This window comes from Pecten maximus, chromosome 16 (genome assembly GCF_902652985.1).
Source record: "Pecten maximus chromosome 16, xPecMax1.1, whole genome shotgun sequence".
NCBI lineage: Eukaryota > Metazoa > Mollusca > Bivalvia > Pectinida > Pectinidae > Pecten > Pecten maximus.
In genome coordinates this window covers 35,383,299-35,409,232 of record NC_047030.1, presented here as the reverse complement: position 1 = coordinate 35,409,232, position 25,934 = coordinate 35,383,299, and the positions used below count along the sequence as shown (strand labels likewise).

Here is a 25,934-nt window from a genome sequence, read left to right as displayed (position 1 = left end):
ATGGCTGACTGATATTCACAACGTAACTATGTACACACAAATTTATTTGGGGGCAAACCCATTTATATCTCGTACTAAACATACCTGGCCTCCACATTGGAGGAAAGGAGAAGTTGTTTCTTCATTTTCATCAGCTGTGCATGCGTGAGTTTTTTATCAATAGAAGGTAAATCTACAGACACAATACCCTGATTACTTTCGCTAGTAGACATGGCCTGAAACAGCCTTGATATGTCGTTGGTCTCCGAATGTTGGTGTAGTTCATTGATATCACAATCGTCATGTCTACTTTCGTGAATTGTACAAATATCACCATGGTTATTGGAACTATATTCGATCTCCTCCGGACTTAGGTGTAGAGAACCTGTTGAACTTACACCACTAGAACTATGAATACTCCGGAGGGAATCCGAACTTTGGGTTTTAGTTTTCAGAACACCTTGCCTCTCATCATTGTCTGTAGTGCCATAATTCCAGGAGAGACGTTTATGAATGCTCGTATCTTTATCGTCTTTGTTCAAGTCTTGTATATTGTCGGCAGTGATGTATCGGCCCCCGTTGCGCGATGACCTTCGTTGACTAAGTTTCACTTTTTGATTTTCGTCGACAATATCTGGCAGTGAGGAGTCACTGTTGGCAGACGACCCAGTGGAATGTGGGATACTGTCAACAAAATTTGGCACAGAGTTTGACGATTGCACATGTTTGTGGTGTTTCTCATCACCATGGTAACTATGAGACTTTGCAGGGTGTGGGTGACCGACGTAGGGCGAGGGAGATTGTGGTTCTGTACCCATGGGCGACGTACGCCCAGGGCTTGACTGTCCTGCAGCATTGTTAGGAAACAGGAAATGTGGACCAGGCTCACTGCCAGCCGAGCGTGACATGACGACGTCTGGCTGGTCCATCGGGAGGGGCGAGATCGGAGTCACATTTATTACTTGTTCCTCCACGAGCTCTCCACCAGACAGATACGTGTAACTCTCAGATCCATGCGTCGAATTACGAATCTCACGGTACAAAGCCTGTCAACACAGAAATTCAGGAATTACTTTTAATTCAAATGGCCTGATGGAATTGTGAAACAACATTAAAACAAGTTTCTATCTGGTAAATTATCACAAATTCCATACATACATCTGGCTAAACAACATATTGTTTTTTTGGTTTTTTTTGGTTTTTTTCTTTATAAGATTGAATATAATTTTCAATAAGACAGTTAGACATTAATATGGTATACTACATGAATTTCAATATTTATAAAACAAATACATATATCAGTTTGTAATCAGTTTTGTTCGTGATATATTCTAAATAATAAGTTTTACAAAATTGCAAAAACCAAAAATTATTGTAAGCAACATGGAAATTTAAATATCATTATGAAGTACCTGATTTGCTAAGAATTATATATATATATTTTTTTTCATTGCTATTTCAAGTTAAATTTGGATTTAAGTAGGTATTTGAAATTTAATTGAAGGAAATAAAGGTCATTGGGCATAATTCATCTTTAAAACTTGAGCATTTGATAGAAAAATTTCAGTGAGATACATAGCAATATATTTAATGCAGCAAGACAGAAAATGTGGAGTTGTCTCCCCTCACCTGAGCTTTTCGTATATGTTCCAGCCACACTCTTATAGCTGCCTGGTCACCGTGAAATGTGAATGCTGACACAGGTACGTGGTACTCGTTAAGGTAAATCATCAGGAAACTCCCTGTGTACGAAAAATGACACTGTTAATATTTTTTACCAATAATTACATGTATTTAATCAAATTACTTAATTCACATTGAATAGTGAAAATTGTTTTTAAAATTTTGAAAAAATCATTACAAGAGCTTAATAATCTGACATTATGATTTAAAAACAAATTTTGTTCATAGTCTTATCGATGCAAACAGACTACAAACAAGAAAGGGTATATTAAGTTTTGAAATGCTGATTTAGAAGTATTACTCTTAGAGTTTTTGCGTATTTTCTGCAAAACATATTTTCTTGGTGGTATCGCACCTGACTTTGATACTTTTTCACTGAAAAGTTAGAATTGAGTTACCTACCTTTGTCCTTGAGCTCCTGTGTGATTATCCTGTCGACTCTCATAGGGGCCTTGATAATTTTGTACTTTTCCATCCTTTTACTGGGCTTGCATATAAGGAAGAGGTCAGTGAATAGGAGACATTCAACGTCCAGCTAAAACAAAAATCAGTGTCGTAATAATTTGAAAAACTTTGATTCATCGCTTGTTTTATTACTTTGTGAATAGCCCGGGTCATTTTCAAGTGGAGTTCTTGTAGTAGCTGGTGGCTAGCTCATTGAAGAACATGTTAATGCATTATTACACAGGTGTCAGTGTCATTATGTCCTAATGTGGAATTTCCTTGTAGTAGCTGGTGGCTACCTCACACAACATATAGAAGGCAAACAATTGCATGCTATTTAGAGCAATGAAGTTGAAGTGTCTTACCTAAGGACACACAACAGCACAGGAAGATCTGAGATCCCGAGAAAAACAAAACCGCCCCAGGCACCTATCTGACCATACATTGTGATTCTAGTCCTAAATTGACTTAGCTATTGGGTGAGAGATTTCGACACATTTCTAACGAAAACAAGTCAATGCTCTTATAACCACTGTAAAGATGAAATGGTATGTTTTACCAACAGCAAAAGAAAAAGATTTTGTTTTTATCACTAAGAGAGTTAATGTCTATGTCTATAAAATATCTAACACAAGTAAGTAAATTTATGGTCAATTTCGTATCCATGAATGTTCACTCACCCGTGACTGCGAGTCTTTGAGGCGAAGCACTGACTGCATTATGAGTGATCGAGTTTGACCACCGGCACAACCAGGCATGGGTGCCCGCAGGTCAAAATTGTTATTATATTCCTGTAAATACTGAATGAAGAGTCGAGGTGTTATTACCAAAATCCGCAACAAGGAACATTCAACATTTAAAAAATAAGGTGTGCTGTATTATGTAGCTTCTACAAGTGATATCAATGAAAGAAAACCGTTTCTCAGATACATCTAAGGGTCTGTGATAGCGGTCGAATAAGATATGTCTTGTAGTCAATTGGCTATATCGAATCAAAACTTTTTAGCCAATTAAAAGCAAATATAGCCAAATTTTAGACTTTAACTATAAGAACCATAACCTTGTAATTTGAGCATACTGTTTTCTTGAACTAACAGTTTATTTAATAAGTAAGCAGAATGTCAACGATCACACAGATAAGATTAGAATTGCTTCAATAATTGTCACAAATCTTGGGATTCAATGCCAAATTATTTCATATTGTCAACATCGTATAATTTTAAGCAATTTATTCTTTCATGGTACAATACTTACTTGTGGTCTTAGTACAATGATTTTTAAAATCATCCTTTTTTGGAACACGATTTTCCCGATGTAAAAATATTTTGTTATTATTCTCAAGTTCTCACACTACGACATAATACCTCCGATATAAAGATATATATCGAACTGTTAACATTTTAACTCAGAAAACCACTTCAATAATTCCCACCCATATGACCCTAATTTGATTGTCACTAATAGAGTTATTTCCCCTTATTTCATCATAAGCTGCCTGGTAATAGACTTACCTTGAAACTTTCATCGTTCGGTGCTTCTACTGCCTCATACGATTCAATTTTCGTCATTATTGTGGCAAGGCGTTCCTGTTCATGTCGTTGTCGTAGCGAAGCATTTACGTGAGAGACAAACCTATCTACACTGGCAATCTGAAACGGTGAGAACGAGAGTCACAATATAACGGTCCTAAAATTTAAGATATTTCGACATCCTTGTCCGAGGTACGATATAAAAATGAGGTGTTCAGACAGAGAAGACTTTGAAAGAAGAAAGAAAATACAGGCCCAAATTTTGTAATGGCTTCCACAGATTTGGTTACTTCCATTTCCCGAAATAGAAGTTACCAAACAAAATAGGCAGCAGTGCAAGGAATTCGCACCTAACTAGTCTCGAGGATAATCTTTACCTCAGATATAATCTAGATGTTCATCAATTAGCTGAAGACGTTTACTGACCTTGAACACCTGGTTTTATCATTTCTGTTTTCACCATACAGATCTATGTTTATATATTGCAGACATTTTCCACGGACATTAGCATGTGACTTTCAGCCTGGAAATTTAACCCTACATTTGTATGTTGGATGTCGCCGTGATCTACATTTGTATTGTGGATGTCGCCATGACCTACATTTGTATTGTGGATGTCGCCGTGACCTACATTTGTAAGGTGGGTGTCACCGTGACCTACATTTGTAAGGTGGGTGTCTCTGTGACCTACATTTGCAAGGTGGGTGTCACCGTGACCTACATTTGTAAGGTGGGTGTCACCGTGACCTACATTAGTAAGGTGGGTGTCGCCGTGACCTACATTTGTAAGGTGGGTGTCGCCATGACCTACATTTGTAAGGTGGGTGTCGCTGTGACCTGCATTTATAAGGTGAGTGTCGCCATGACCTACATTTGTAAGGTGGGTGTCACCGTGACCTACATTTGTAAGGTGGGTGTCACCGTGACCTACATTTGTAAGGTGGGTGTCACCGTGACCTACATTTGTAAGGTGGGTGTTGTCGATGAAGTAGAAGATGCTTACTCCCCTGAAACACCTGGTCTCATTCTCCTCGTACTTTTTCCACGGTCAAATGCAAATCTATATTTTGCCCCAATTTATCAATTCAAAACCATGATTTTACTTGAATGTCAGTATTTACTGTTTTAGCGGCAGTTGGTAAAATCAGGCAAATTAATTTAAGACATTTTCCCTTTTTACTTAAGATGAATTTGACTAAATACATAATAGATATGGAGGAGAATGCATGTGACCTACCATTTCTAGGACATCCTTGCGTTGCTTCTCATCATCGGTTTTCCGTAATATAGCCTGAAGTAGCAGCGAGTATTTGGTCAGTCTCTGCATTGGTTTGACCAATAGATCGGTTAGTTTTAGACGATTGCACTGTTTCTGAGTTTCGGCCCACTGTTGAAGAAATAAATCAATTTTAACTGACGACACTAGTGAAGTTCTAAATTTTCGAAGTCAAATTCTTCATTTTTATTTTTTTACTGCATTTATCCTGTAACAAACCTTGGGATAATACTGTACAGTTGTTAAATGACTGATATTGTGCATAGACAGAAAACGTAGGCTCACCTGAGCTAAAATCACAAACCATATGCTCACCTGAGCTAAAATCACAAACCATAGGCTCACTCGAGTTAAAATCACAAAACATAGGCTTACCTGAGCTGAGATTACAAAACATAGACTCACCTGAGCTGAGATTACAAAACATAGACTCACCTGAGCTAAGATTACAAAACATAGACTCACCTGAGCTAAAGTCACAAAACATAGGCTCACCTGAGCTAAAGTCACCAAACATTGACTTACCACAACAAAAGTTTTGAATAATTCATTATCACTGTATCGGCTCTTCATATAGTCGGCACAAGCCTTCTGCTCGGAGAAATATTTTGTGTAGGGACTCAATAGGTCTGGGAACTAAAATAGAAAATCAGAACTATTACCAGAATTATAATACAATAGATGGTGACAGGGTTTTTATAAGTTGTTATAACTTGTGCCCATGGCCAAATAAAGTACAGAAGAAGTACCCTGAAAAATTTCTAAGTCCAGAATAAGTACAAAAAAAGTACTCTGAAAAATTTCAGAGTCCAAATAAAGTACAGAAAAAGTACCCTGAAAAGTGTTCAAGTCCTGAAAAGTACAAAAAAAGTATACTTTTTTGGTACTTTTTCAAAAAAGTAGGAAAAAGTGTATACTTAAAGTAGCATAAAAGTATACTTTAGTGTGCTTTATTTCGGTATGGGCAATCCATTTGTTTATTTCTACAGCATTTGTTTATTCCTACTACAGCATTTGTTTATTCCTACTATAGCATTTGTTTATTTCTACAGCATTTGTTTATTCCTACTATAGCATTTGTTTATTTCTACAGCATTTGTTTATTACTACAGCATTTGTTTATTTCTACAGCATTTGTTTATTTCTACAGCATTTGTTTATTACTACAGCATTTGTTTATTTCTACAGCATTTGTTTATTACTACAGCATTTGTTTATTTCTACAGCATTTGTTTATTTCTACAGCATTTGTTTATTCCTACTATAGCATTTGTTTATTTCTACAGCATTTGTTTATTTCTACAGCATTTGTTTATTTCTACAGCATTTGTTTATTTCTACAGCATTTGTTTATTCCTACTACAGCATTTGTTTATTTCTACACCATTTGTTTATTTCTACAGCATTTGTTTATTTCTACAGCATTTGTTTATTTATTTCTACAGCATTTGTTTATTTATTTCTACAGCATTTGTTTATTTCTACAGCATTTGTTTATTTCTACAGCATTTGTTTATTTCTACAGCATTTGTTTATTTCTACAGCATTTGTTTATTTCTACAGCATTTGTTTATTTATTTCTACAGCATTTGTTTATTTCTACAGCATTTGTTTATTTCTACAGCATTTGTTTATTTCTACACCATTTGTTTATTTCTACAGCATTTGTTTATTTCTACAGCATTTGTTTATTTCTACACCATTTGTTTATTTCTACAGCATTTGTTTATTTCTACAGCATTTGTTTATTTCTACAGCATTTGTTTATTTCTACATCATTTGTTTATTTCAAACTAAATTTTGCCAACTTTGATAGCCTTTTATATCAAGTAAAAAAAAAACCGTGATCAATTTTCAAGGCGACTTCAAACGCGGCAATTCAATTTCACGATTTATAGCCATTGAAGGTTTACTGTAATTGTGAATGAAACCATATTTCACAGAGATTAATTATTACAAATTTTAATTGCTGCAAAAATTAATTAAAAAGAGAAGAGAGACATGGATATTCACTAAATCATTTTAGATTCTTTTTACATTGCCGACCACTGGAAGTCTCGACATAATCACCATTTGACCATTGATAAACCACACACCTGTTTGAAACCCTCCTTCATGTCCGAGGGATTAAGGGGGAGGCGACTCTGCCTGGCACTTTGTAAAACTTTAGACAGAGAATTCGCCCAGAAGGAGCTATTGGTGTAAGCAATATCTCCGATATTAGAAAACAGACGCTCCGTGTCAATCTGAAACATAAAAATAGAAAGAATCATCAAAGTTGTCATACCGTATTTATCCTCAAATAAGCCCCTTCCTAGTATAAAAGTTTAGTACCGTATTTATCCTCAAATAAGCCCCCTCCCTTAATGTAATAGTTTAGTATCATATTTATCCTCAAATATTCATATGCCCCTTTCTAGTATAAAAGTTTAGTACCGTATTTATCCTCAAATATGCCCCTTCCTAGTATAAAAGTTTAATACTGCTTCCTACAGTAGTATAAAAGTTAAGTACTGTATTTATTTAAGCTCCCTAGTATAAAAGTTTAGTACTGTATTTATCCTCAAATAAGCCCCTTCCTAGTATAAAAGTTTAATACTGCTTCCTACAGTAGTATAAAAGTTAAGTACTGTATTTATTTAAGCTCCCTAGTATAAAAGTTTAGTACTGTATTTATCCTCAAATATGCCCCTTCCTAGTATAAAAGTTTAGTACCGTACTTATCCTCAAATATGCCCCTTCCTAGTATAAAAGTTTAGTACCGTATTTATCCTCAAATAAGCCCCTTCCTAGTATAAAAGTTAAGTACTGTATTTATCCTCAAATAAGCCCCTTCCTAGTATAAAAGTTTAGTACCGTATTTATCCTCAAATATGCCCCTTCCTAGTATAAAAGTTAAGTACTGTATTTATTTAAGCTCCCTAGTATAAATGTTTAGTATCAAAGTTGGGCGAGTGCTTATTTGTGAACAAATTAAGGCTTATCATTTAAAAATGGATAATTCTTGAAAAAAAAAATAATGAAAGGAGATTAATTGTCGGTGAAAGTTCATTCAGATACATACGGTAGTTGAGCTATAATATGATTTCAAACATAATTGGTGAATGAACTTGTCATATCTATATAAACTCCATTGTAATATGACCTACAGTAAAATCACATGGAAATTACATTACGACATCATAATGAAGATCAATATATTATGACCTTGACACGATCTTAAATTATAGTTTAAGTTAATTTTTTCCGTAATAATTGAATTTTTTTTATCATTTAATAGAAATTAAGGACTTATAAATTTCTATCTTAAAAATTTGTTTCCATGTCAAATTCATCAGAACTTTTTCTACTTCTTTCATAAATTCTTCCGACATGGAAAGTCCTCATATATTATGTGTTTATTGCCGAACAGGAGAAGTTTGCACCTGGTAGCCTGTTGTAAAGTAGAAATCCAACGAGAAAGGATATTGTACTTTAATTATGTTATTCATATTTTCCGTGAAAGAAATAATTTTATAGATATTTTGATTGTTGCATAGGAAATGATCGCTGGCCGTGACAATAATATCACCTTACTCGATATATGTCATAGAAAATCTGCAATACTGCAAATTTTTACATTCTAAACCATTATTCTTTAAAACCATATCAATTTAACAGCTTTACAAATTACCTCTTTTATGCGTGTATAAAGACAGATATTTACATTGATTTTCGTAAAAGTAGAGAAGATTCGGTCACGCTGACTTTTTATGTTTGTTACAGGCCAGAAATTAACGTGAATGCTTGGCGTCACAGCTGGCTGAATTCTGTACACATACAGACTTTACCGCGACTGTCAGACAGGCGGAGATTATGTGTTTACACAGTAGTATACCTACCTCGTTCAATAACTGTTCACTCTGAAGATTGATGAGACAGCACATGAACAGCTGGAATGACAAAAACAAACTAGCTATGTAAATTCACAGACACGGATATTCATTTCATTTTCAATTGTTAATTTTGTTTACACTCTGAAACGTTTCATTCAAGCTCCAACCTGACAGATGTATTGTTTTGTTTCAGGGTTTTCACCCTCCAGTTAAGTAGGAAATAAAGGTCACAGTGACCTACAAAAAAATGACATTTCAAGCTGAACAATATCAGACATTTGTCGGCTTATTACCAGATATAGACTTATTGAAGGACAATGGCCTTATATTTCAAGCTCAGCTACACCTGATATTTGTTAGCTTATTACCAGATATGGACTTATTGCAGGACAATGAACTTACATTTCAAGCTGAACTACATCAGATATTTGTTGGCTTATTACCAGACATAGACTTATTGCTTGACAATGACCTTAGATTTCAAGCTAAGCTACACCTGATATTTGTTAGCTTATTACCAGATATGGACTTACTGCAGGACAATGAACTTACATTTCAAGCTGAACAACATCAGACATTTGTCGGCTTATTACCAGATATAGACTTATTGAAGGACAATGAACTTACATTTCAAGGTGAACTACATCAGATATTTGTTAGCTTATTACCAGATATGGACTTACTGCAGGACAATGAACTTACATTTCAAGCTGAACTACATCAGATATTTGTTGGCTTATTACCAGACATAGACTTATTGCTTGACAATGACCTTAGATTTCAAGCTAAGCTACATCAGATATTTGTTGGCTTATTGCCAGAGATCACACATTGTATATTATCAGGTCCACCCTTTCATTTTTTTTTGCTATGTGACATACTTACGTCTGTTATTACTCGTAATGACCGTATATAGTAGACCTCGGTTTGCAGAAGTTCCCAAACTGCCTCTTGCTGGTCATGTTGTCGCTTTGTCAGAGCCTACAATCGTTAATGTTACACATTAGTTTACAAAACTGAACAGACACAACTTTTTAAAACCTAAATTTTGGTTAGGGTAACTCTCATCAAAACAGCCAAAGTGTGTTCGTGCCAACGAAGGCATCTCAAACCTGGCTGGGAGAGAAAGGGTGTGAAATACTACAATCGTTACAGCTAAGATTTCTTACAATCAAATTCAACAACATCAATCCACAATTCTGCTGGATAGCTTGCAGCCCACAATCATACAGTGGGTTAGAGCAAGGTCATTCCGACCTTGAATAAGATGGATATAGACGATTATGCTTGACATTTGAAATTTTCAACATTTAATTTTTTTTCATAATTAATTTCATTCTAATAGACTTATTAAGTTTTGTTAAGATATTAATCATTAAATCTTAATTTTACAAAAAAAAATTCTAAAATAGATTAGGCCCCAGCTTCATGTTGTGCTGAATGCTCTGACTGAGGCAGACCAAACCTCTGGAATGCTACACAAACACAAATAATGTTGATACTTGTAGACAGATAGTGGAATTTCAGACCTATTTCTGGCCCCTCAACGTACAAGTCTTGTGCTACTGCGATGCTTTAGAGTGATAGTGTGTTTAGTACTAACATAACTGACAGTACAATTTAGTCAGTAGTCTAGCAACGTCCGATAACCAAAATGGAGAAACTATCGTCAGGAGGTGAATTGGGAAACACTTCAGAGAACCACAACCTCGCTAGACACCAAGAATTTCAGACAAAGTCCGATTCTATAATATTACAAGGATTTCTTTAACAAGCATCACTATTTCAACTTTATAAAGTTGAAGACGAAACTGTGACAATATTATGTAATTAAGTACCTAACTCAGCAAAAAATCTATATAGAATTCTTTTATAAATATTTCTGTTTTGTCTTAAATTTGATCATAAAAATGAAGTCAGTCAAAATTTGTGTGCCTTAAAAGAGCGATTAATTTGTGTGCTTTTGTAACTTTACTTTGAGTTATGTGATGAATAGAACCTCCAACTCTTAATTGTCTATGTCATATAGACTCATTGAACACTTAATTCGATGAAAGAATAAATACTGGGCTTGGTATGTTTGAAAATATTGAACTTGATCATTTAATAAATTCTATACCATAGTTGCATTCATGAAATAATCTTTCTTATTTTTCATTTCTTATGTTTGTCAAATCTATTTGCCATTCAATCATACTAAATAATTCCAACGGTCCTGTTTTTTCCCTCTCATTACTAAACAAATTTAAGAACTATTGACGGTATACACTGATGGTATGTATGTCGTATTTGTTCTCAAATAATCCCCCCTTCCATAGTGTAAAAGTTTAGTACCATATTTATCCTAAAACATTTAAGCTCCCTCAAGTGTTAAAGTTTAGTACTGTATTTATCCTCAAAAAGTTATGCTCCCTCCCCTAGTGAAATAGTTTAGTACCATATTTATCCTCAATATTTAAGTTCCCTCCCTTAGTATAAAAGTTTAGTAACATATTTATCCTCAATAATTAAGCTCTCTCCCCTAGTATAAAAGTTTAGTAACATATTTATCCTCAATAATTAAGCTCTCTCCCCTAGTGTAAAAGTTTAGTAACATATTTATCCTCAATAATTAAGCTCTCTCCCTTAGTGTAAAAGTTTAGTAACATATTTATCCTCAATAATTAAGCTCTCTCCCCTAGTGTAAAAGTTTAGTAACATATTTATCCTCAATAATTAAGCTCTCTCCCTTAGTGTAAAAGTTTAGTAACATATTTATCTTCAATAATTAAGCTCCCTCCCCTAGTGAAAACGTTTAGTACCATATCTATTCTCAAAATAAGTTTAGTTCCATCTTTATCCTAAAGTAGTTATGCTCCCTACTCAGGTGAAAAAGTTCAGTACCACAATTATCCTGAAATAATATTTTGGCCCATACCAAAGTATAAAAGTTAAATACTGTATTTATTCCCAAATAGGCCCTATCGTTTAGTGTACAAGTTTCTCATTTAAGTTTAAGGGGTTTTTTTGTCAACAAATTCTACTATTTTGACATAGATGATTTTAACAGTGAAGAACGGTGCTTAAGCTGCATCAGCATATTTGTGGATAATTACGGTAGTATAAATTGGGACATCAGCCCTGAATTATATACCTAGAAAATCAAACCAGTACCATGTTTTCATTTCCCTATAAAGTTAATGGTCAGGTCTTGTTAAAGTCATGACTGCGCACATTCTTCACATATTGACCAGCAATAAACTTTTATCTAAATTTTAAATGACCACCAAAGCTGGACAAATACGTGGTCAGCAGGTATGAGTTTCTGACCATTTAAAGTCTCCCGACCAATGAAAATGTTGACAGGTGTTAGAAAAACACCGCATAAAAACGGAACAAATCTAATTTTATAGTTGACAGGTTCCTTGTCACTTAAGTAGATGATAATTAATTCTGAATAAAAATCCTGATTTCCACCGAACAAAGACATCTTTATATGTCGTTATTAAGTGTGGACACGAATTTACTCTTCAAGGCAGAGCTTCTATGTATGTATAGTAAGTTATGGACGGTCAGTTAACTCTACAAAATGTTCAAAGTTCAGAGTATTGAGGAATATATTCCGACCTTAAACCTGCTGTCCAAAAAAGAGGGATTTACAAATATATACAATACAAGTGTACTTGTCAAAGTTAAAATACATTTGATGGACATTTTACAATTATTTTGTTTTTGAAGTAAACAACATGTTATTAAATCCTTTTCCTCCATAAGGCTTGAAATTAAAAAAAAAAACAATTCTTTCATACTTTCATAACTGTTTTTTTTTCTTCCAATCTACAGCACTTAAGAGAAAAATGCTATCCATATTTAAGAAAATTAAAAAAAAAAAAAAAAAAAATGAAAAAAAATGAATGATAAAGAAAAAAGATTTTCTGTACATTTTTCTGTTAATATTTTAAAATACACATCTCTTCAGAAGATAAAACTGCTTAATTTTCAAGTCATTGTTACAATACTTTTCCTAATTCTGTGTAGGTGTAAATTTATAATTGTACCTAACACAAGCTGGAGGCTTTTGTAGGATTATAGGACTTGTGTCACCACACCATGTGTGAAATGACCGATCAGAGATCAACTGGTCACTAATATTTCCTTATAAACACACATCCACAGATCTCTGTACCGACCGACAACAGATCTATCGACACATTTGTCTTAGAACAATCCCAGGGTGGGTATGAAAAGTGCACTGGCAAAAGAAATAAACATCTCCTGTTTCATTTCAACAATTTGATTTCAATTTGGCATTGAATTTCGGAAACTAACATCACTAAATGATCAATTCTAGAAACAGAAATCAGTTCAAGGTCGCGAGTGGTAAGCATTTTGAAGTGACTTGATAAAGAGGAACATACAGAGATTCTGGTGCATTTAATGTGTGCATTGCAACGGTTTAAATAAAATGCTGAAAAAAACGATACCTTAAAAAAAAACCAAACCAGCAAAGAAATTTGAGCGAAATTTGAGCCTGTTTTTATTTTGTTTTTTCCTCCATTATTTGCAGGACACAGGTACAATTACAGGGAGGTGGCTTGCTTCAAACTTTTGATCGAATAAAGAATTTGAACATTACAATCAATGTCAATTGTACATCAACTTACCGATGCATTCTCCACCAATGAACTCCAGTGTGGTTCAATTTCAAATATTTCTTCACTGAAGGCAGGTTTTCCTACGGTCAAAAGTTCGGGCATGGGCGGGATGTTGATGCTGTAGCTATTAAGGAGATCACTCAATTGTTCTTGTTTTTCCCGGTCCTAAAAACGATACAAAAAATTCAACACATCAGCACTGGTTGATAATTCTGGACATGAATATCAGATTCTAGTGTCCAAAATGGCTGGAAATAAAACTAAGATTGCAGGCGCATCATCAACTCATCAATAATTTCAGATCTCTGTAAAGGCTGAAAAAGGAACTAGAACTGGGAACATTGTCATGTTTCTGGCTATGAATAGTAACATTGATGTGGATACTCCGCATAGAAAAGTAACATTGATGTGGACACTGTGTGGAAAAGTAACATTGATGTGGACACTGTGTGTGGAAAAGTAACATTGATGTCAATGACAGAAAAGTACACAGCAGGATAAAGACAATGATGTTTGGAGAGTTAAAAGTCATATATATAATGTATTTATCTAGATGCAAAATCGAAACAACAAATATATCTATAAAATTAGGCTCCAGATAGCGCTTTTAATATAACAACAAATATATCTATAAAATTAGGCTCCAGATAGCGCTTTTAATATAACAACAAATATATCTATAAAATTAGGCTCCAGATAGCGCTTTTTATATAACAACAAATATATCTATAAAATTAGGCTCCAGATAGCGCTTTTAATTCATCATTGTGGTTTTACCATGTCCCCGATTGTTTTTGGACGACAACATTAAATTCATTTCAACTGATCCATTGAACTGCATAACTTATAAATTACCTGCCAAACATAATAAATTTAGCCATATTATACCAAAAGACAGCCAAGTGTCCAAGTTAAACAATATTTTTCTATGAAATGGATTCTCAATTATCGTAAGAGAATAAACTAACCATGGTTTGAAATCTATTTAACAGTAAGAAATTTCTAATGAGAAATGATATATATTCTGACGGAATTAATAGTCAAAGATCAATTATTGTATAGTGAAACAGCATGAACGAGTACAACAGCCAAAATGTCACTGTAGTGAAATTCACTGGAAATATTCAGTAGGCAAAGATTTCAATTAATATTTCCTGCAGCGATAGGAATTTATAATGACATATTTTCGTTTTAAATCCCGCAGAACAACATCACAACACATTTAAGTATGGGGGTTTGTAGGATAAGTACAGCTTAACTATAAAATTTACTGGCACTTGTGAATTATGTACCGTGACAAGTTGTATACCCACGTTTAATACACAAATACCTGCCAATTTCTACATTTTAACACCCTGAAATGGCTAATTGAATGCAAATATGTGAACCTAGTAAATAAACATATTTTCTTCAGACATTCACTATAATTTTTCCATTGAAAATATTTGACCTAGTTTCACCACATTAAATTCTGTGTATATGTGATGAGTGTGTTTGGAACTCACTAACAGGGAAGAAAAAAATCTCTTTCAGCTTACTCTGCATCTTAGCAGGACCAGAACATTTGCTCAGTGTTCTCACATCGTGAATGAAGCAGTAGATTTCATTTAAGGCTGTATGCTAGCTTCTTAACTGCAACACCCACCTCCTTTCACAAAAGAGTGATCGGGTGGCACAGTGGCAAAACACTTGACTTTCCCCTCGGCCCTGGGGCTCGATTCTGCAATAGGACGTGAAAAGGTATGGGGTCACCTGACCGACCACGTGGGTTTTCCCCGGGTACTCCGGTTTCCTCCCACATCAAGACCCCTCGCGCGCTTCCATCCAGCCAAAAAGACATGTTCAATATAAGTCTGTATAACTTGTTTTTTTTCGCCATTGTTGTAAAAGAATTTAAGTTAATTATTTTTATTACACAAAAGAATTCAAAAAAGTATTGTGATATAGTACAGAGTTTGGAAGTTTAATAAAAATGTTTTTAAATCTTTATTAGACTTTTAAACTTTATTTTTTTAAGGAAAATTGCGAAACAAGTTCTATCAACTGATATTAGCCAATCTTGTTGCCTGGATGGATGTAGTTGATTCAGGTTTTTATGTGGAATGAAACTAGAGTGCCAGAGAAAACCATCGTGGTCTGGCAGGCAAACCCTATACCCTTTCGGATCCGCTCAAGGATATTATCAATCCCTGGTCAGCTAGGTGAAAGGCGAGTATTTCACCACCTTAATTATAACTGTGATCGCCTAAATTAAGTCTCTAGCTCAAATACAAATCACTATTAGTGCAAGAGTTTATGATCTTGAGTGACAACTATCTTGAAAATTAGTATCTTATATTACTCTTACACAACTTTGAACATTTAAAAGACAGCTAACATTTTTATTTTATGTAATAACCAACCTTTTCTTTAACTCTGGCTATGAGAACCGTGAGGTTCTGATCTGGGGAGATTCTCATTCTGGTTACATACTTAAGTATATAAGATTTTTATTTTATGTAATAACCAACCTTTTCTTTAACTAGATCTGGCTAATAGAACCGTGAGGTTCCGATCTGGGGAGATTCTCATTCTGGTTACATACTTAAGTATATAAGATTTATATTTGATGTAATAACCAACCTTTTCTTTAACTCCGGCTATGAGAACAGGTTCCGACCTGGGGAGGAATCTCATTCTGGTTACGTACTTAAATATATCACACTATCTGAAATTTCACGACGCTCTCAAAATGTACATCAGACATAAAAGATTTCACGACAGGTAACGACCCTTCTCCAGGTCGTAGGTTGAAGCTATGTAGCTTGAAGCAGGTCATAGTTGAAGTATATTGAAGCAGGTTTGCTTGTACATCAAATGACGAAAAAAAACAAAAATTTTCTGCTAATGTATTCACGAACAACTGAGAATTTACTCCATTTAGTAATACTTTATATTTTAGAATTAACAGTTTTTAATTTCCAAGTAATTGGTCATCTTTCCATTTGATGCAAGAAAACAGAAATCCGAGGTAAAATTCTTCATCCATCATTCCGATAATTTTCAACGAAATCATCAGAAAACTGTCATACATACAACACTTATTTATCCAAATCCTCTGGAAATGAAACGCAGCGGTTGGCAATTCAAGAATTTTTACTTTTTACATGTTTTCACTTTTAGCTATTAAATTCTGGAGAAAAACCATTCCAAGCCACCTTGGACAAAGAACATGTCCGAATATATTCCATAGGTTGTTGGTTTTCAATGGTCAGATCTGAAAATACACTATAGTCGGAAACTTACGAAGCTAAATCCACATTAACAGGTTCACCAATTTGTGAAAAACGGAGTCCTGCTAGTTAAATTTAAATTAAATGATATTTCCATCAAGACCAAATACCAATTCTCCAGGACTACTCGACTAATATTGAGGATATCTCCAAGCGCTGGTGTGAAATTACGATTACTCCAAAAGCTCTTCTGAAGTTACGATATCTCCAAATGCACTCACAACTAGATCTTAGTGCTAATCCATAGGCCAAAAATACAATTGAAGAATATTGAAGGTCAATTTGTCGTGAATCAAACACAAAAAAATTCAAACTTCACCAAATAGTCCAACAGTCGTGAAAAGGCTTTTAAAAGTAAGTATAGTAATGTAGCGAAACTATGAACGGACGAATTACGACTGTGATATAAGATGTTGTAGCTCAATCTGGTCGTAAAATACTTTACACCTATAACGTTCAACTGGAACATCTAAAACCTGAGGTTAAAGAAGGAAAACAAATAATGGGTGGACTACAATACAGCATATGGAATTAGGAGTACATAAGCTAGGTAAACACACTACACAATACGTTGATCGAGATCTTAAGCAATATACCAGGATCAAGATTTCCAGACCAAATGAACCTTAGCATGACCTCTGACCCCATTTTCGTACTTGAATTCTGCACACTGTCGTGACCCCACGAGATTTAAGACGATTTAATTTTTGTTATTGGAATAAAGGTATATTTGTGGACGTAACATAAGTATTATGTTGTGGTTGTCACCTGGATAAAGAAACTCGGGGACAGACCGTTGTGTATTTGTGTAAGATCGTAACATATCACTGTATACAGATTTCAGGCCGATATGATGTTATCATTGGTTATAATCTAAAAATCTTTTTCAAACGAGCGTATCAGTACCGTCTTGTCTGCCAGGTTTTTTTTTTTTTTTTTTCTAAAGACAATGATTCCAGCGTTAAGACAATGAAATGACAAATTACAAACAAAAGATTTTTAATTAAAATCTACATCAAGATAGAAAACGGTTATATGAAAGAGAAGAGATTAGCTTTATGAAAAAAAGGATCAATATTACAAACATCATATTGCTTTTATAATAAAAGCTTTATTAAGGCATGGTTAATATCATTTCATGTGATATTATTTAGTACAAGCTGGAGAGAGAGAGAGAAAAAAAAAAAAAAAAAATTCATTGTTAATACATTTTCATTATTTCATCACATCTATTTAAATGAGTGTTAATTGTCTAATTAGATGATCATCACCTCACAGCTTCGGATCTCGATTAAAAATTAAAACTTTTTGGAAAAATATTGTTAGTCCTTTATTAGCACTGCTTGCCCTTCTACATTGACCAAAATCACACCAACGAATTAGAGATAATTAAAATGAACTTAATTCTGGCAAATTTACAAATGATATCAGTGTACCGACGGTATAAATATTTACCCGATACTAGTATATATTAAATTCATGTCAAATACTCGGACGACTTGAAGTCTCATTGTAGCTGTTAAATAACAAAGATCCGTGTTTAGACGTTTACTGAATTAACAGGATATAAAATAAATTGGCAATCTTTTTAAATGCCTGTCAACAATATTATTAAATAATTGATACAAAGTGAGGAGAGGTTCACGTAGATATAATTCCCGAAACCATTCCCGGTAAACAGTGTGTGTAATTAATGGTTCAAAAATAAAAATAGGTAAAATGGGAGCTTTATAAAATTTCTCTTGATTAATGACCACTAAAGTGCAAGTATGATGATGATGAGAGTCGAACAAGATTTGTGGTACAGAGACGAAGAATTCAACAATCCCCTTCTCCTTAACATGACCATTAAATGTGTTGTATACGAGACTGTAAGCTTATCTCAGATTGACCAAGACAATAATTATTGAAATTCGATAGTCAATATGGCCCCTTTTGGCCCCAATACTTTGATCTACGTGAGATAATCAAAAAACGTTTTTAGTTTGCTAAGTATATATAATTACTCAGTTTAGAATGAAGCTTTGTTTTATTAGATTTGTGAATATGGTATGGTTTCTTAATCACAGAGGAAAAAACAATGAAATAGTAAATTATCTCCCTTGGCAAGTTATAACTTTGTGGCGAAACTCCGTACCGAGACACCTTAAAATCTACCATAAAGGGAGATAACTCCTGTGATCTAGTTGCCATTATGCCATCTATAATTCTTAGCTGGGATTTAACAGCGAGGATTGGAATGTAAAGCTATATAATTATTGACTTATAAACGTACAAATCTTTGATGATGATATTGACGTCAGTGACAACTTCGCTGTCAAGTAAACCTTGAAAAGCATTAAGGCAACAGCGATCAAAATGTTTTTCAGTCTATAAATAAAGAAATGTTTATTTTTATTCATCTATAAAGTTTCTGCATTCCTACAGATGCAGTGTTACCTTTGTTTTAAGTTCCAAAAAAAAAATTATTTTTTTTATTTGAAATCCTAACTTCCCCAAAAATGACAAAATATGTAACCATATTTGTCCTGTAGTAAATTTGACTAATTGGGTGGACTTACCACAGGACAAACATTGAAATAGCATTTGTAAGCATTTAATCAACTGACAAGCCAGAGTTAACTATCATGTGATTTGATAAATATGGTTTATAGTTTATACTAACTTGTTTTGCCTTTTAAGCAAGTATTAATTATGCCGATATATATATTTGTAGGTTTATGATGTTGTTTTTCTAATTGTGAAAAAAAAAAAAAAAAAAAATTTACCCTTTGATTATGACTAGTTCTCAAATCCACACTAATCATGATAGCCTGATAACTTAAAATGCTTCAAAATTTCTTCAATAAGCCCAGATCTGTTGTTAAATTTGGTGGTATTATTCTTAAGCCAACCACACTTTATATATCTACAGCTGAACTGTAGCACGGTTGGCCAGTCCTTAAAAGGCACATAATTACTTACATCATGATATAATCTTTATATTTCGACCGAGGAAATCTTTAATCTCCAAAACCACCTGGCTAACAGGTTTTTATTTAAACACCGTGATCCCCCTGGTAAACAAACCTATTAATTATAAAACCTCGTAAAACACCAGTAGTCAAAAAAATATATTTACACTGCAGAAAATGGTGTCAAATTTACAAAAAAACAAGGAATTGCAAGCCGAAAGCACAACATACATACACAAACCTTAGAGAAATTGACATTCCTTTCAAGCCTGGCCTGAATTAGAGAATCATTTTAACAGGAGAGTCATTGGTAGCAAAGACTCCACAGGAAAACATTTGAGGATTAAAATTGAAATTTCTTTAACAAAATTTTTCCATCCTTTTAGGACAGGGGGCGGAGAAAGACTAGTCGGGATGGATGGGGAAGTCCGAGATGAGGTTCTATCAATCAAGTTTAAGAATTGACAGTTATCTTAAAGGAAGAAGAAACACTCAAGACTTGAGAAGACAATCAGACAAACATTTAAAGACAGGAAGAAGGAAGTGAAAGACAGTAAATATTTAAGTCGGATACTTGTACTACAGCTAGGTAACAAACAAAGCCAAAGACATCCGCGGACCTTTATCAATCTCGGAATGTCAGAGGTACTTTTACGGCACTCGTCGCCGTGTTAACTACAGTCAATGGCTGGGCGATACCACAAGACCCTCCCCTGATACAGAACGTCTCATTTATGTAAAGAATGCGCCCGAATACTCTTTATAGTGATGAAGTAATTATGTACACTACTAAGGACAAAAGTCACTCAGCCACAGAAGCCACGTCTTGGCCTCTTGTCTCGGATCTCTTTATGATCCATTGATTGAATTGTGACGTGGATTAGTTTTAATAACGGCCATTATCATGACGATGTACCCCAGTACCCGACCGCTGAGGTTAAATACTGCTCGTTATAAAGCCGATGTACCCCAATACCGCTGTAATATATGCGGGGTCACTCAGTGGGCCGGGAAGATCTGCTCTGTCATGTTCCCTGATACTAACATGGTCCTGTATAATCAGGCATCACTAAACAAGATCGAGTCCCTAAAGAACCTCTACAAAGATAGGCCCCTTAAAATTCCTTTACTTTGAAAAGGGGTCTTTAAAGACCCTTCTTTCAGAAGTGACCAAAAGTAACGACCTACATGTGGAGAAGAGGTCCAAAAAGACCCCTCTATAAGAAAGGGGCCTCATAAAAGATAACACGGCCGAGTGAGGGTCACTTAAGACCCCTCTATAAGAAAGGGGCCCCATAAAAGGTAACACGGCCGAGTAAGGGGTCACTTAAGATCCCTCTACAAGAAAGGGGCCTCATAAAAGATCACACGGCTGAGTGAGGGTCACTTAAGATCCCTCTATAAGAAAGGGGCCTCATAAAAGATAACACGGCCGAGTAAGGGGTCACTTAAGACCCCTCTATAAGAAAGGGGCCTCATAAAAGATCACACGGCCGAGTGAGGGTCACTTAAGATCCCTCTACAAGAAAGGGGCCTCATAAAAGATAACACAGCCGAGTGAGGGTCACTTAAGATCCCTCTAAAAAGCAGACTCACATTTTGCCGACCCATTCAAAACAATGGTTCATTTAGGATCTCTGCACAAGGTGAGAACCCTTAAAGATCATCCTTCAACAATTAAGGAGGGGTTATATAATGTTCATATCCTGCCATAAGGAATGGATTTTTTCAGACCTAGCCTACAGAAATGATAGTTTGTATTAAAATTTACTTGAGAGTTGACGACTCTCGCCATTCTATTCATATTTACTTGAGAGTTGACGACTCTCACCATTCTATTCATATTTACTTGAGAGTTGACGACTCTTATCATTCTATCAACCTCACCAGGTGAGACTGACATCCTGAACTCACACATTTTATTCCTTGTTTGAACGAAATGCTAAGAAAACAAGATAGAAAAAAATCTATAAAATAAGAAAGTTTGTAAATTTTTGAAATGTCCCCCTCCCCCCCCCCCCTTTTATTCCCTTTTTTTTTTTTTTTTTTAAATAATTCAATAACTGATGGCGAGACCTATTTGATCAATCAAAGTGAACAACTTTATAAAGATAAATAAATAAAAATAACAAACAATGTCCAGAGAGTTTGAAGTCATGTACAATTATTGTAGTGGCCAGGAACACTGGTAAAAGTCTAATTTACCTGTTATGATATCTGTCTATCAGTCAGAGGTCAATTCAGGGTATTAGTAAGAACAGGTGATAATTTGCATTACCACACACCTTTAACGAGGTATGGACAGGTAAAAAGGTCAGCAATAAAAACCGAGCACAATATCTTACATCATATTACATCCAATCTCCTGAACCAGCTTTTACCTAAACAATGGCTGAACTCCGCGACCCTGATCCTTAACTACGGCCTGACCCCCGTACGACTGGAGCAGGCGACAGATGAGAGGAATGTAATACCACGCCTCTATTGTGTTCATAGAGCCTTACGTAACACCTAACTGTATCAATCAATACAAGCAATTGACCGACAACCGACACACTTAACAGTTACTATCTAATCTTCACCTGTCCAGTAGATTGTAACAGGAGCCATGATATCTCCATGACTAGAACATCAGACTATTGCAAGTAAAGGATTGTAGTTCAATTACCTCTCAGGGCATTTTTTTTTTTTTTCTCAGGAAGCCAAAATCACAGATTTGTTTGGGTTTGTCTACTACAAACCATCCTGTGACGTCATTGGGTAAGACACTTCACACTTACTGCTCCGGAAATCATGTGATGGACCTCCCATAGTGAGGTAGCCACCAGCTACTACAAGGAGACCCCAACTTCAAATTGACCTTGCCAGTAAATGGGGGGAAATAAATTCAGCAAACAAAGATTTAACACTGGGTGGTAAAGCTGTTTGTATACACTGTGGTATTTTTAAACTGACTTCAAATTTTTGAATGAATATTGAACTCTTTTGTCTGGATAACTGCCTCAAGATTGTGTAACATTAAACTGTTTTTTTTTTTTTTTTTTTTTGCAATAAATGTTTCAATGACAATGTAGATGATCCATGTCTAAACCTGATCAGCATTTTTTAAAAAGCATTTATTGTTCATTGAATAAAGCATTGTCTCCCTTTGTCAATAAAGAAACAGAGTATTTAGGGTAGGAAACGGATACAGTACCGTATTTATTCAGCAAAAAGCCCCCAAGCCTGTATGGTAAATCCACCCATGTCTGAATGAGTTAAAATCCTAACCTAAGTACCATTTCAACGTACCACTTACTAAGAACATTCCCCGCCCACAGTAAAAATTATGTGTAAGCCTTGGGATTAAAATACAGAACGAAATATCAATATGTAAAATTCACTCTAAATCAGTATAAATTCTAGCATGCCTCTTGTTCATATATGGTTTAGAATCCGAAATTGTCTCCCCTGATTCTTAATTCAACATTTTGTGTATTATTTTCCATCAATAACTTCTATACCAAAGTTATTCATGGTTCTATGCATATGCACAATTAACTTTGGGTGACGTTTTTACATCTAGAACGGTAACATTATCACCAGTCACCGAGCTTGAGAAAATACTCATGTGCGTCGTGCCTCATCCAGACACAATGGTTTATATACTCAAACTTAACTGTGCTCGGCGTGCCGAGTGGGAAAAGAAAATTACAGTCATCTTTAAAACATAAATATGTTAAGTGTGTCCAATAGGGAAACAAAATTATGGCTCTGTTAGCAGAGTCAAATGATGCATGTCGATACGGCCTTTCCTGGACCGAAGAGCTACAAAATAACTATATAACTGGAACAGTTTAAACTGTATTATATATAAGAATGATGTTTCATCGCCAAATTTTGAAACATTTTGTGAAAATTTTAAGATAGCATTTTCTTCCGATTAACTCCCATAGATTAACTTTTTATTGAGCCAATTAATCTTCCTCAAACAGTAAAAAGTTAAAAACTGGTCACTTTGAATTTATCCAACTATAGATATCAAATTTCTGGAATTAAAAAAAAATAATTTTTTTTTATGATTTCTGAAAAAAAAAAAAGAAAAAAAATTCTCAGATGTGATATATATATATATGTTTTTAATCATGTTACTGTGGAAAATAAAAATTCACAACAGGTTACTCCATTTTTTTTCTTTTTTTTTCTTCTTCTCTTTAACAGGTCTCTATAAGATCCACATTGTCAAACTTTTTAATTCAGAGTAATTATTCGACACAAAGACTAAGTAAAATACATTTTTGCTGGTGTACATTTTCTGATTGGGAAAATTTGAAGTCAAACTTTGGAAAATACCGGGCCATTTACATCTACTGAACTAAAATGTCCAAATATACCTGTACACTAATTAGATTATTGGGTAAATAAAGTCTCGCTTTCCCCCATCCCTCCCCTAGCTCTCACATCAGGTAAACAAAATGTCCAAATATACCTGTACACTAATTAGATTATTGGGTAAAGAAAGTCTAGCTTTCCCCCCATCCCTCCCCTAGCTCACACACCAGGTAAACAAAATGTCCAAATATACCTGTACACTAATTAGATTATTGGGTAAATAAAGCCTCACTTTTCCCCATCCCTCCCCTAGCTCTCACACCAGGTAAACAAAATGTCCAAATATACCTGTACACTAATTAGATTATTGGGTAAATAAAGTCTTGCTTTTCCCCCATCCCTCCCCTAGCTCTCACACCAGGTAAACAAAATGTCCAAATATACCTGTACACTAATTAGATTATTGGGTAAATAAAGTCTCGCTTTTCCCCCATCCCTCCCCTAGCTCACACACCAGGTAAACAAAATGTCCAAATATACCTGTACACTAATTAGATTATTGGGTAAATAAAGTCTCGCTTTTCCCCCATCCCTCCCCTAGCTCACACACCAGGTAAACAAAATGTCCAAATATACCTGTACACTAATTAGATTATTGGGTAAATAAAGTCTTGCTTTTCCCCCATCCCTCCCCTAGCTCTCACACCAGGTAAACAAAATGTCCAAATATACCTGTACACTAATTAGATTATTGGGTAAATAAAGTCTTGCTTTTCCCCCATCCCTCCCCTAGCTCTCACACCAGGTAAACAAAATGTCCAAATATACCTGTACACTAATTAGATTATTGGGTAAATAAAGTCTCGCTTTCCCCCCATCCCTCCCCTAGCTCACACACCAGGTAAACAAAATGTCCAAATATACCTGTACACTAATTAGATTATTGGGTAAATAAAGTCTCGCTTTTCCCCCATCCCTCCCCTAGCTCACACACCAGGTAAACAAAATGTCCAAATATACCTGTACACTAATTAGATTATTGGGTAAATAAAGTCTTGCTTTTTCCCCATCCCTCCCCTAGCTCTCACACATCAGGTAAACAAAATGTCCAAATATACCTGTACACTAATTAGATTATTGGGTAAATAAAGTCTCGCTTTTCCCCCCATCCCTCCCCTAGCTCTCACACCAGGTAAACAAAATGTCCAAATATACCTGTACACTAATTAGATTATTGGGTAAATAAAGTCTCGCTTTCCCCCATCCCTCCCCTAGCTCTCACACCAGGTAAACAAAATGTCCAAATATACCTGTACACTAATTAGATTATTGGGTAAATAAAGTCTCGCTTTCCCCCCATCCCTCCCCTAGCTCTCACACCAGGTAAACAAAATGTCCAAATATACCTGTACACTAATTAGATTATTGGGTAAATAAAGCCTCACTTTCCCCCATCCCTCCCCTAGCTCACACACCAGGTAAACAAAATGTCCAAATATACCTGTACACTAATTAGATTATTGGGTAAATAAAGTCTCGCTTTCCCCCCATCCCTCCCCTAGCTCTCACACCAGGTAAACAAAATGTCCAAATATACCTGTACACTAATTAGATTATTGGGTAAATAAAGCCTCACTTTCCCCCATCCCTCCCCTAGCTCACACACCAGGTAAACAAAATGTCCAAATATACCTGTACACTAATTAGATTATTGGGTAAATAAAGTCTTGCTTTTCCCCCATCCCTCCCCTAGCTCTCACACATCAGGTAAACAAAATGTCCAAATATACCTGTACACTAATTAGATTATTGGGTAAATAAAGTCTCGCTTTTCCCCCCATCCCTCCCCTAGCTCTCACACCAGGTAAACAAAATGTCCAAATATACCTGTACACTAATTAGATTATTGGGTAAATAAAGTCTTGCTTTCCCCCCATCCCTCCCCTAGCTCACACACCAGGTAAACAAAATGTCCAA

General features: G+C 35.0%; 1 protein-coding gene across 9 annotated transcripts in view; it reads right to left on the bottom strand.

The window, feature by feature from the left end:
- The window catches only part of LOC117345301 (pleckstrin homology domain-containing family G member 5-like), a 91,984-nt gene that overhangs the window by 3,750 nt on the left and 62,300 nt on the right, over positions 1–25,934 (bottom strand). For 8 of the 9 annotated variants that reach the window (XM_033908358.1, XM_033908362.1, XM_033908360.1 and 5 more), the window contains 11 exons: positions 13,430–13,585; positions 9,672–9,767; positions 8,793–8,843; positions 7,008–7,157; positions 5,437–5,547; positions 4,873–5,022; positions 3,618–3,755; positions 2,787–2,906; positions 2,065–2,197; positions 1,609–1,721; positions 85–1,025 (listed from right to left, as the gene is read on the bottom strand). In XM_033908358.1, the coding sequence (XP_033764249.1) occupies positions 85–1,025; positions 1,609–1,721; positions 2,065–2,197; positions 2,787–2,906; positions 3,618–3,755; positions 4,873–5,022; positions 5,437–5,547; positions 7,008–7,157; positions 8,793–8,843; positions 9,672–9,767; positions 13,430–13,585 (2,159 nt within the window). Of the gene's footprint in view, positions 1–84; positions 1,026–1,608; positions 1,722–2,064; positions 2,198–2,786; positions 2,907–3,617; positions 3,756–4,872; positions 5,023–5,436; positions 5,548–7,007; positions 7,158–8,792; positions 8,844–9,671; positions 9,768–13,429; positions 13,586–16,042; positions 17,407–25,934 lie in introns of those variants that run through there. The other variant, XM_033908367.1, reaches the window with a different exon arrangement.